The sequence below is a fragment of the Stegostoma tigrinum genome, chromosome 12 (genome assembly GCF_030684315.1).
Source record: "Stegostoma tigrinum isolate sSteTig4 chromosome 12, sSteTig4.hap1, whole genome shotgun sequence".
NCBI lineage: Eukaryota > Metazoa > Chordata > Chondrichthyes > Orectolobiformes > Stegostomatidae > Stegostoma > Stegostoma tigrinum.
Window position 1 is genome coordinate 40,895,110 of NC_081365.1, and position 12,713 is coordinate 40,907,822.

A 12,713-nucleotide genomic window follows, 5' to 3' on the forward strand; every position below is an offset into this window, starting at 1 on the left:
GATTTGGGAAAAGAAAATGTCATGGAAATTAGACACTGTTCCATCTTCTTTGATAGGACCTGCCACTGCAAGGTAGGGGGAGAACAGTGCTGTCATATCCTGTCAACTTCACTGTAGTCTGTAATTTCTATACTAGTGGATCTTTTCTGGTCAAAGGTCATGACATTACCAATATTTCTTAATTTACTATGCATTCAGGATGTCACTAAGCTGGAGGAATGCACTCTTTACTTTTCCCAGGTAGAGACCTTCCTAATGGTGCAAGGAGACATCAAGTATGCATTTAACTCTGCAGGTGCCACAATTCCAATGAGTAGATATTCTGCAACTACCTATGGTTCCACTCCTCAAACATACAAATATACATGATATGTGACCATATTTAGATTGCTGTAAACTCATACTATTATTTCAGTAGTTGCCATCCTTTCGCCCTATGTCAGTCAGCCATTTCTGCCACAATTAAACCAAAGGTCATTGCTCAATGATCAGACTACCACTGTACATCTGGACTATGACCAAACTTGGATAACACATCTCCTAATAAGGACTATATTACCACAAAACCATCATGAAGCAGACCATTTCTGACAGGAGCTGCAGAAGGGTCTAAGCCCAAAACGTCAGCTTTCCTGCTCGGCCTGCTGTATTCATCCAGCTCTACACCTTGTTATCTCCATTTCTGAAAGAAAGGTTTTGCTTAGGGGTGTGTGACAAAATGAAATTTATACTGCCGCAAGTGCTCTGGAGACAAAATTCCCTGAGCCCTTATTCATCATGGCCAGCAACTTCAACCAGACCACCCTCAAGAGGGTGTTGTCAAAATACCACCAACATGTCTCCTGCCCTACTAGAGGACCGAACATTCTTGGCCACTGCTATACAACCATCAAAGTCACCTACTGCTCCATACCCTGTACCCACACTTCAGAAAATGAGATCCCAATACTGTGTTCCTCCTCCCAGCTTACAAGCAAAAGCTGAAACAGGAGGGTCCTTCATATAAAGTATTACAGTGCTGGTCTGAGGCATTGAAGGAGCTTCTCTGGGACTGCTTGGAATCGGTGGACTGGACCATGTTCAGTACTTTCATGGGCAACCTAGATGAGTACGCCACCACCATCATGGACTTCATTAGCAACTGTGTGGAGGACTTTGTGCCAAATAAGTCAATCCATTGTTCACCAACTGGAAATCTTGGATGAACGGGAAATCCACTGCCTATTGAGGACCAGGCATACAACATTCAAGTCAGTCGACCCAGACCTGTGGAGAAAATCTAGATATGACCGCTGCAAACCCATTTCAGACACCAAGAGGCAGTACTGGACCGAGTTAGTGGTTCAAACCAACTATACAGACACCTGCCACCTGTGGCAAGGCCTACACAGCATTATGGGATACAAAACAACGCAAAGCAAGATAGCTGGTTTAAAAACACATGCCTCCTTGATATGTTGAATGCTTTCTATGCTCAGCTCACCAGCTCTGACAGCCCCAGACTCACCTGTTCCCTCCGTCACTGCTGCATACGTCAGATCAGTCTTCCTGAGAGTCAACCCAAGGAAACCAACTGGCCCAGACGGAGTCCCTGGCCATATGCTTAGATCCTGTGTGAACCAGCTGGTGGAGATATTCACTGACATCCTCAGTCATTCCCTGCTACCAGCTAAAGTCCCAAGCTGCTTCAAGAAGATCACCTTTATTCCAGTGCCAAAGAAAACACATGCAGTGTGCCTTAATGTCTAACATACAGTGGCTTGGATTTCCATGATCATGAAGTGCTTCGAGAGACTGATCATGGTCCACATCAACATGAGACTGCCAGCCTGCCTCAATCCACTGCAATTTGCCTACCAGTGAAACAGGTTCACAGCGGACACCATTTCCCTAGCCCTGTACTTATCCCTAGGACATCTGGATAACAAGATCACTTTTGTCAAGCTCCTACTCATCGACTACATCGCCACCTTCAACACCATAATCCCTTCCAGATTAATCTCAAAACTGAGACGTAAATCTCTGTTTCGCCCTCTTCAACTGGATCCTCAGCTTCCTGGCCCACAGAGGAGGCGATGACCTAGTAATATCACTGGACTGTTAATCCAGAGACCCAGATAACATTCTGGGGACATGGGTTTGAATCCCACCACAGCAAATGGTAGAATTTGAATTCAATAAATACTTGCAATTAAGAATCTGTTGATGAACATGAATCCATTGCCAATTATCGGAAAAACCCATCTGGTTCTCTAATGTCCTTTAGGAAAGGAAACTGCCATCTTTACCTGGTATGGCCTAAGTATGACTCCAGACCCACAGCAATGTGGTTAACTCTTAACTTCCTTCTGGGCAATTCATAATGAGCAATAAATGCTGCCTAGCCATTGATACCTTCATCCCATAAATAAATAAAACAAAAAGATGCAATCAGTGAAGATAGACAGACAACAGCACCTCGTCCATGATAATCCTCAACATTGGTGCCCTGCAAAGATGTGTTCTCAGCCCCCTACTGTACTCCCTGTGCACCCATGATGTGTACCCAAATTCTGAATGAATGCCATCTACGAGTTTGCTAACGATGGCACAGATATCAAAGCCACAATAAGTCAGAATACAGGAAGGAGATAGAGTGCTTGGTGTCTCAGTGTCAGCAAAACAAAAGAATTAATTGTTGACTTCAGGAAGAAAGGAGGAGGACAAGCTCCATCTACAATCAGTGGAGCTAAGGCGGAGAGGGTCGAGTGCATCAAGTTCCTAGGAGTGACGATAACTGACAATCTGTCCTGTACCTCCCAGGTAGACACTAAGGTCAAGAAAGCACAACAATACCTTTTCTTCCTTTGAAGAAATTCAGCATGTCCATTAGCACTCTCAACAACTTTTACAGATGCTCCATAGAAAGCAATCTATTCAGATATGTCTGGAATGGCAGCTGGTCTGCCCAGGACCTTAAGAACCATAGAAAGTTCTGTGCACAGCCCATTTACACTTCTCACTGCCACAGAAGGTCTGTCAACATCCGGTAATACTGTCTTCTGTCAGGCAGGAACCAGAACAGATTGAACACGCACCAGTGGGTTCAAAAATAGCTTCTTCCCTGCCATTATTAGACTACTAAATGGACTTCTCTAACTTCAAATAATGTTGAAGTTGCCAATGTTAATCTTGCTTTGTGCACCTCCTGTGCAGCCATAACCTTGTATGCCTTGCTCTGTCTAAGCACACTATGATCAACATGTCCTTGTTTGCTATGAACTGCCTGTACTGCTGCTTAGTTTCTAAGAAACCCCAAAGAATAAGCATAGTGGGGTGGCATGGTGGCTGAGTGGTTAGCATTGCTGTTTCACAGAGCTAGGGACCCAGCTTCAGTTCTAGACATGGGTGACTGTGTATGTGGAGTTTGCATGTTCCCCTGTGTTTGCCTGGGCTTCCTTCAGGTGCTCTGGTTTCCTCCCACAGTCCAAAGTTGGACAGGTTAGGTGTACTGGCCATGCTAAATTGCCATGTAGTGTCCAGGGGTGTGCAGGCTGAGTGGGTTAGCTGTGGGAAATGCAGGGTTATGGGGATAGGTTAGGGCGCTGTATCTGGGTGGGATGCTGTTTGGAGGGTTAGTGTGGACTCAATGACCACATGGCCTGCTTCCACACTGTAGGGAACTCTATGATTCTAAGGGCAGGAGTAGGTTATTTGCCCCTTCAAGTCTGATCCACATTCATTTTGGTCATGGCTGATCATCCAACTCAATAGCCTGTTCTGGCTTTCACCTTGATCCCTTTTAGCCCCAGTGTTATATCCAACTCCTTCTTGAAATTAAACAATGTTTTGGCCTTGATTGCTTTCTTTGGTAGTGAATTCTATAGGCTCACCACTCTTTAGGTGAAGAAATTTCTCCTCATCTCCATCCTAAAAGGTTTACCTTGTCTCCTTAGACTGTGACCCCTGGATTCCCCCACCATCAGGAACATACTCCCTGCATCTATGCACTTTGCCCATTCACTCAGCTTGTTCAAATCACACTGGAGCATCCCTGCATCATCCTCATAGCTCACCCTCCCACCCAGCTTTGTGTAATCTGCAGATTTTGAGATATTAAATTTAGTTCGCTCTTCTAAATCATTAATATAAATTGTGACTAACTGGTATGAATCACACTGAGAGCCCACTAATTATTACCTGCATTTGAAAAAGACCAATTTGTTCCTGTGCTTTGTTTCTTGTCTTCCAATCAGTTTTCTATCCATTTCAATACACCACCCCCAATCCCTTGTACTTTCGTCTTACCTGCTGATGTCTTATGTGGAGCTTTGTCAAAAGCCTTTCAATAGTTCAAATAAACCAATTGACTGGGTCCTCTTATCAACTTATCTAGTGACATCCTTAAAGAATTCTTATAGATTTGTTGAGTTGATTACCTTTTGTAAATCTATGCTGACTCTGGCTGATCCTGACCTATCCCCTCCCTACCTCCCCACCTATACTCTCCTCTCCACTATCTTCTTTTCTCTCCATCTTCGGTCCGCTTCCCCCTCTCTCCCTATTTATTCCAGAGCCCTCTCCCCACCCCCCTCTGTGATGAAGGGTCTAGGCCTGAAACGCCAGCTTTTGTGCTCCTGAGATGCTGCTTGGCCTGCTGTGTTCATCCAGCTCCACACTTTGTTATCTTGGATTCTCCAGCATCTGCAGTTCCCATTATCTCTAATCCTGTTCTAGCTTTCAAAGTGCTCTGTTATTAAAACTTTTATAAAAGATCTAGCATTTTCCCAGCTTCTGCTGACTAGTCTATAATTCCCAATTTTCTCTCTACCTCCCTTTTTTTTAAAGTAGAAAGATTACATAGCCACTCTCCAATTAGTAGAAACCGTTCCAGGGTCGATAGAATCTTGGAAGATCACTACCAATGCATTCATTATTTCTTGGGTCACTTCCTTATGTCCTCTGAGATGTAGGTTATGAGGTCCTGGATACTTATTGGCATGGGCATATTTTGCCCTTCTTTCTTCTGTGTTTCCTCTGAACTTCTGTTTCACTCACCATCTGAATGATTTTCGCCAGAGTCAGGTCTTCTTTGGAATGTAATAGATCTGACCAAGATTCTTCAGCATTCTGTACCATAATTCCATCCTTATGAAACTTAGGTTGAAGTTACTCCACCACTTTGGAGAGATCATTCATTAAATTGTCTATGCCTATGTGGAATTCCCATGATCATTTCCAAAGACTTCCAGTATTTCTTCAAAAATATTTGCTGCTTCTTTTACCCATTGATGAACCATAATCTCATTAGCCAAATGCCTAATGTGTGTAGGAGAGTTTACTTATTTAGCTTTTAGTATCTAATCTGGAAGCTACTCTATAACTCTGAAATTTTATTCAAGATGTCCAATTTTGTATTCTATCTGGCCCAACATGTATGGTATTGAGAATGCAGGATTCATAAACCAGCTTCCTAACCCTGGAGGCGATTAGGTAACAAAAACTTCATTGTCACTGGGGCTGCACAGAACTGTATATATCACCATAACTATCCCATTCCTACTATAACTACGTTCCTTTTAACTTCCTCCACTTGAATTCCTCTCCGAACTGAGGTGTTGTGGTCAATTGTCTCATCATCACTACAGTCCCAATCCTGTTCACACGCGTTGCAGGACCTCAAACCATTTGGAGAATTGTGAGATCGAAAGCTCCTCTAATGGTGGCTTCTAGATCACCGTACCTGCTTCACTCACTAAAGATCACCTCCAGTTCCTGACTATGCACGAAATCCAAAGTACTAGACTGAAATGTATGACTGCCTCTAGAACAACGTTTCCAGATAACATTTGCCTTCTCTGATGGATTGCTGTATCCAAAGTTTAATAAAGAGTGATTCTGGGGTTGTATTATTTCTTAATACCTAACCTAGAGAGGAACTCTACAGTGACCTCCACTATTGGGTTCGCCTTTTTTTAAAGTACTCAGGAACATAAGATTTTATCATTCTAACCCTTGTTAACTGATAGAAAACACCTTCACAACAGTTAACACTCTCAGTGTAATGATGCATTCAAAATGCCACAGTAGGTGAACTGAGATATTTGGTGTTTACCTGACCGCAGCAAAAATACAGGTACATTTTGGAACTTGTTAGAGTTTAGACCAAAACCCTGCCCTCCGCCTGTGTGCCAAGAATGAGGGTTGAACACCGATTACAGAAGATATGTGGTGTAGAAGACTTTGACATTCAGCTCAAACTTCTCTCCCTCTTTCTCCTCCTCTTTCCAGCCTTCTTCTTTCCAATTTCCTCTAACCCACATCTTGTTTCTTTCTTAAGCTTAGCTGAAAGACCACTACATCATGATGACTTCTGGTTTTAAGTTAATATTGTCAGCTTACCACTGCAAGATTTTAGGACATAAAAAAATTATCTTATCTATTTACATCTACAGAAACATAAAGATGTAATCTTGAGAAGATTGGAATTGTCCAAGGCTATTTTAGTGATGGCTGTTATATCCTTACAATTTGTTGACATTCTGGAGGTTGCCTGTCCACGATATGTGTATATTTAGGTTTTATGTTGTCATTATGGAGCTAATGTAAATTAACATCTGATATAAATTGACTATTTTGCTACCTCTTGATCACTGACATGAAGAATGTGAAGATATGAGAGAGAGTGCAGAAAAGATTTACAATAATTTGTTTCAGAATGAAGGATTTAAGTAGTTTTGGTAGATTGAAGAAGCTCAACTCTTTTTATTTGTAAAGAGAAAAGTGAGATCAGATTTGGAAAAGGTCTTCAAAATGATGACAAGTCTAACAGAGCAGATGATCGAAAATGGTTGAGAAACAGAGGGTACCAACTTTAAGCTGTATGGCAAAAGAACTAAGGACAACACGAGGAGAAACTTTGATGCAGCAGGTAATTCGGATTAGGAATGCACGCTGTGAGACTGTGGGAGAAACAGATTCAATCATGACTTTCAAAATGTAATTAGATAATTATCTAAAACAAAAAAAAGGCTATTTGAAAAAAGGCATGGAGGTGGGACTAGCTCAGTTTACTTTGCAAAAAGTGGCATTGACATAACAGGCTGAATGACTTCCTTCTGTGCTATGGTCATTTGATGTAAAGATTTCCTTGATAATAGCAGAATCTTAAGAATGCACAGCATATTTGCACATAGATCATTGTGCACCAAAGCTGTAAAATATTGGGAAATAATCATCATCACACCTAATGTACAGATGGCTTGTGATATTTAATGCCAGATATGCAAACTGGCTTATAACTAGATCTTGAATACAGTTCAACATTTGAGATCTTTTTGATAAAGATTGTGAGTTCACAGTGTAAGGACTGAATCTCACAATGGTATGCCTTGTCATTACAGTAACACACAAAGTCAGTGGCCCTAATGTCATTGCCTAGAACAGTAAGTTGGCACCCTCTGTGTGATTAGGTACAAAAGCAATGGTGTTGACATCATTGTTACACTCGCCATGTTAATTCTGGCCCCATCTTGAGCTTCCCTTGCCATCACACTCTGGCGTCCAGCTCACTGCCTGACTGTCCCGCCGTGAGCTTGCCTTACCACTTCACTCCTGCCCATGGTCTGTTGTCCTTTTTTTGAGCTTGACTTGTCATCCTGCTCTGCCCTCTGGCTCACTGCCCTAGTGTCACCCTGTCTTGGTCTCATCTTACCTTCCCATTCTGGCATTCAGAACAGTCCCCTGCCATGCACTGTGAACTTGATTCACTGCTGTATTTTTTTCCATGCATATCTGGACATTTACGTACTAAAATTTTCATAAATGTAACAATTCCAGGAAAGAATTTCCCTTTCTCTCTACTATTAATCTGATTCTAGAGGGTGGGATATATCTTTTCCACTCAAATATGATATTGTCTGTTAAGGCAGAATGCTGCTCTGTCAATTTGTAGTGAAGTGGCCCTGCAACTCTCTAATTCTGTATTAGCACATGTACCTAGTGATGGTGTTGGCCTTGACTGCAGTCATTTCACAATGCTCTTTGTTCTTGGTTATGAGAAGTGCAACAAGACTGAAGAGGACTATTTTGTCTCTGAGGCTCCTGATTAACAGGCTACTCATGAAGAACTGCTTAGATGTCTTGAAGGTGAAGGGGTATCATGTTTAAAATATAGATTGGAGGAATAAGACATTTGTGTGTAGGCTTTTGCAAAAATATGCAAATTATAAAATTACAAAGTCAAAGAATGCCCATGATAAAGTGTGACACAGGGATGACGGTATACTATGAAATACCGAGCGGTGTTGGAAAATAATTGCTGTATTCTTTAGACACAGATCAAGAAATAGCCGGTAGCGTGGAGCAGCAATGATGTTTTAATCCCCTTAAACATGGGAGTATAACGGTTATGTTAAAGGAATGGACTAGTCATATTTGTGCAGTGGCTATAAGAGCAGACCAAAGTTTGGGAATCTTGTTGTGAGTAGCTCGCCTCCTAACTCGCCAAAATCTGTCCACCATGTAGAAGGCACAAGTCAGCATTATGATGGAATAATCCACCATTACCTGAATGAGTGCAGTTTTAGTAACACTCAAGAAGCTTGACACATCCCAGGACAAAACAACCCACTTGATTGGCACCACATCCACAATCATTCAGTCCTTCCAACAAGCACATGTTATACTAACAATATGTACTATCTACAAGGTGAACTTCAGAAATTCACCCACAACCACTACCATTCAGAAAGACGAGGGGAACAGATAGATGGGAACACCTGCGAGTTCCTTCCAAACACTCACCAACCAGCCTTGGAAATATATTGCCTTCCTTCAGTGTCACTTGGTCCAAATCCTGGAACATCGCAGGTGGTATGAAAATTGGTGCAGCTGTAAATAATGAAAAGGATAGCCTTAGATTAGGTTACAGGCAGATATAGACTGGCTGGTGAGATGAGCCACTCAGCGGCAAATGTAATTCAATCCAGATAAGTATTAGGTATTAGACTTGGGCAGGACAAAGAAAGTAAGGGATTACATGATGAACTGTAGGATCCTGGAAAGCACCTAGGATCAGAGGGACCTTGATGTGTATGTCCATCAGTCCCTTAAGGTATCAGGACACATAGATGAAGTAGCTAAGAAGTCATATGGGAAATTTGCCTTTATTAGATGGGTCATAGAATTTAAGAGCGGGGACTTATGTCGGCACTGTATAAAACATTTGTTAGGCCATAGATAGAGAATCGTGTGCCGTTCCAGAATCCAAAATCACAGAGGAATGTGAGTGCAGTGGAGACGATACAAAGGAGATTTACCAATATCCTATTTGGGATTTCATTGAAACCTTGCAAGCAAGGAACAATCATCTTGGTTGAATTGTGCTGAACTGTCCCCTGGGGACCGCTTTGCAGAACACCTCCGCTCGGTTCGCAGTAAACAACTGCACCTCCCAGTCGCAAACCATTTCTACTCCCCCTCCCATTCTTTAGATGACATGTCCATCATGGGCCTCCTGCAGTGCCACAATGATGCCACCCGAAGGTTGCAGGAACAGCAACTCATATTCCGCCTGGGAACCCTGCAGCCCAATGGTATCAATGTGGACTTCACCAGCTTCAAAATCTCCCCTCCCCCCACTGCACCACACAACCAGCCCAGCTCTTCCCCTCCACTCACTGCATCCCAAAACCAGTCCAACCTGCCTCTGCCTCCCTAACCTGTTCTTCCTCTCACCCATCCCTTCCTCCCACCCCAAGCCGCACCTCCATCTCCTACCTACTAACCTCATCCCACCTCCTTGACCTGTCCGTCTTCCCTGGACTGACCTATCCCCTCCCTACCTCCCCACCTACACTCTCCTCTCCACCTATCTTCTTTTCTCTCCATCTTCGGTCCGCCTCCCCCTCTCTCCCTATTTATTCCAGAACCCTCTCCCCATCCCCCTCTCTGATGAAGGGTCTAGGCCCGAAACGTCAGCTTTTGTGCTCCTGAGATGCTGCTGGGCCTGCTGTGTTCATCCAGCCTCACATTTTATTATCTTGTCCCTCAAAACCACTACATTACCCATGATGTACAGAGACTAGATAGAAAGTGTAAATGCTTTGTATCCTGAACTGAGTCTACAAGTATTTAACGAACACTTTGTGGTAAAAGATTATCCAGATATCTTGTTTTCTCTTGTATAGGCTTTTTCTACAGATGTTGCCTGAGTTTGTTTTCTCCCTCTCTCTCTCTTTATGCGTATGCATCCTCAGACATTAATAAATGTGCTGCAACCTGATGGTAATCCCCTGTGAGTTCTTGAAAATCAGAACCACATGCTGTGAAAACATGGATGACTTTTATTTCCTTCGAGACTCCTCTGCTGTTATATGTGTAAGATAATCTTAAATTAATGAAATGACCAATGTAATTTTTAATACAGTTCTGCACCTACAAGACCATGCAATTTTAGGGGCCTCTTGTGCTCCAAGTATTGGTCAAAGATGTTTTCACTTTTGCGAGAAATAGAGCTGGGTGCATGTGCCTTGTTAGCAAAGATCCTTACGTTTTCTCCATTATGGTCAGAAGCATTTTGATTGAAGAGTTAAAGTCAGTTCTGCAAGCTTTTGTCATTCTAACACTTTACATCCAAAGGAACTGTGTCTGCAGACCGTTAGCTATATGTGCTGTAATGTGTTCTGGAGGGCTTGAAGATACGGTATGCAATTTGCTGTCATGTGTACTAACTACACCATAACTTTAGAAAGTTGGCCTATGTTGGTAGATACACATCTCAAAATCCTGTATAACTCCTAGAATAAAAATAGCAATGTTTCACTGGCAAATCTTACTTTTCAAATCTTAGGAAGTGCTAAACAAAAATGAGTGAAGAGAATAGCGTTACTTCACAAGTTGAAGAATATGAAGATGACTTTGAGAAAGACCTTGATTGGCTAATCAACGAAGAAACAAAAAGTAGTGATGAAGATCCAGAGGTAATAAGTGAAAACAGTTGTGTGTACCATACCAAATACTTGTCTTGATAATTGTATGGCACAGCCACTTCCATAGAGGTGTAAATTTAACCTTGATGTCGAGACCTTTCATGTATAAAAGTTTGTTTTGTTAATTCAGCATAGTAGAATTGACAGATGCACTGTTGAATAAAATGAAAAATAAATGAACATCACTTTATTCTGCTTCTTCAAAAAAAATTACAAGTGCAAAACACAAAAGGAAACTAATGTAGTCAGACATCTCAAACCCGTTCATTTGTGATTAATTTAAACTTTTGTTTGAAATCACATTTTGTAATCATTTTCCTATGATCAACTTTGTGTATTTCCTTAAATTTCATGAACTCCTTTCAATATAAAATTGTCCAAGCTACTTTAAGTAAATGATATCATTCCAGAGATTGTTTGCTAGCTGGATAAACTATCTCACATCAACACTTAAATGTAATATCTCTTTCTAGATAGATGGTAATTTTTAAACCTTGCCACACAGCCATGACCCTTCTATTAAAAAAAGTTGAGGTTTACTAAGATTAATGCTCTGATATTTCCACAGGTTTATGAAGAAAGTGAAGACATTGACGCCAAAATTAACAAAGAGCTGGATGATGAAGAAATAAAAGAGAAAAATTCCATAGATGAGGAACAATCTGCAAGCTCTGTAGAAAAACTTTGTGAGCTGAATAAAGATTTAATAAACCATGCTGAGGTCACTAGAGGAGAAGAAAATGTTGTTGTCAATAACCCTGATCCTATATCAGATTCAGATAGTGAAGGTTCATTTCATAAATTGAAACTCGAGGATCAGCAAGAAGGAGAAGAGCAAACAGAGGAAGTAAAACGCTACATAATGGAAAAGATTGAGCAAGCCAACAAGAAGTTGCAGGATGAAGATCCCATAGATAAAAATCGAGAACGCAGATTGAAGTTCAAAGACAATTTAGTTGACTTGGAGGTTCCCCCTATGCATTTACCTGAGACAGAAAAGGATAATGGAGAGGTCACAGGTCAGATGTCTGAAATGTGCATTTCAAGCGATGTTCAAAAAGTCAATGCTAATACAGGAAATACAGGTGATGAAGACAAAATCAAAGACAAAAAAGTGTTAATGGAAAAAGATGGAAAATTTGAACTAGTGAGTTTACAGGATTTTGGGAATCAAGGTTTATTACCTCAGATTGCTGTTGCATTCAGTGAAAATGAGTGTAAACAATCTCATTGCTTCAATTCAGATAATCCTAAAGGAAACAACCTTACCAGCAGTCAGATCAGTTTATCTCCAAATGAAAATTTTCATATCCCAAAACCACCAGATGAACCAAAGGATCGAGCAACTTCTGCAGCTAATTTACAGAAGAATGGAGCTCAAAAGATCCTACCTCGAAGGGTCCAATCTGCAATAATGTCTCCCAAACTGTCTACCCACCTGAACACCTCAGAACAAAAGGAGTTTAATTGGCGAACCCAAAAGAAAGATCAGCTTAAGACTGAGGTAAACTTGGACTATTTAAGTTATGAAAACCAGGCTCTTTTGGAACAAGTTGATTTTTTTTCATGTTTATACGGATGTGTACCATGTTCATTGAAAATAGTATTTGACAAAATAGGATATTTTGTTTTCTGTGCAGTGACGCAGGAGATTTTGCACTCATTAGCCATAAAACATAAAAGTTTAGCATACAAACAAGAACCATGCTGAACCTGTATTGGCTCTTTGTGCATGATAAATCC

The 12,713-nt window shown here is 41.3% G+C and overlaps 1 protein-coding gene across 2 annotated transcripts in view; it reads left to right on the forward strand.

Moving 5' to 3' along the window:
* Nucleotides 1–12,713, forward strand: part of ccdc181 (coiled-coil domain containing 181) — a 28,798-nt gene that overhangs the window by 8,585 nt on the left and 7,500 nt on the right. For both annotated transcript variants that reach the window (XM_048540633.2, XM_048540634.2), the window contains exons 2-3: nucleotides 10,832–10,961; nucleotides 11,539–12,474. In XM_048540633.2, the coding sequence (XP_048396590.1) occupies nucleotides 10,848–10,961; nucleotides 11,539–12,474 (1,050 nt within the window). In that variant the 5' untranslated portion in view covers nucleotides 10,832–10,847. The remainder of the gene's footprint in view (nucleotides 1–10,831; nucleotides 10,962–11,538; nucleotides 12,475–12,713) is intronic.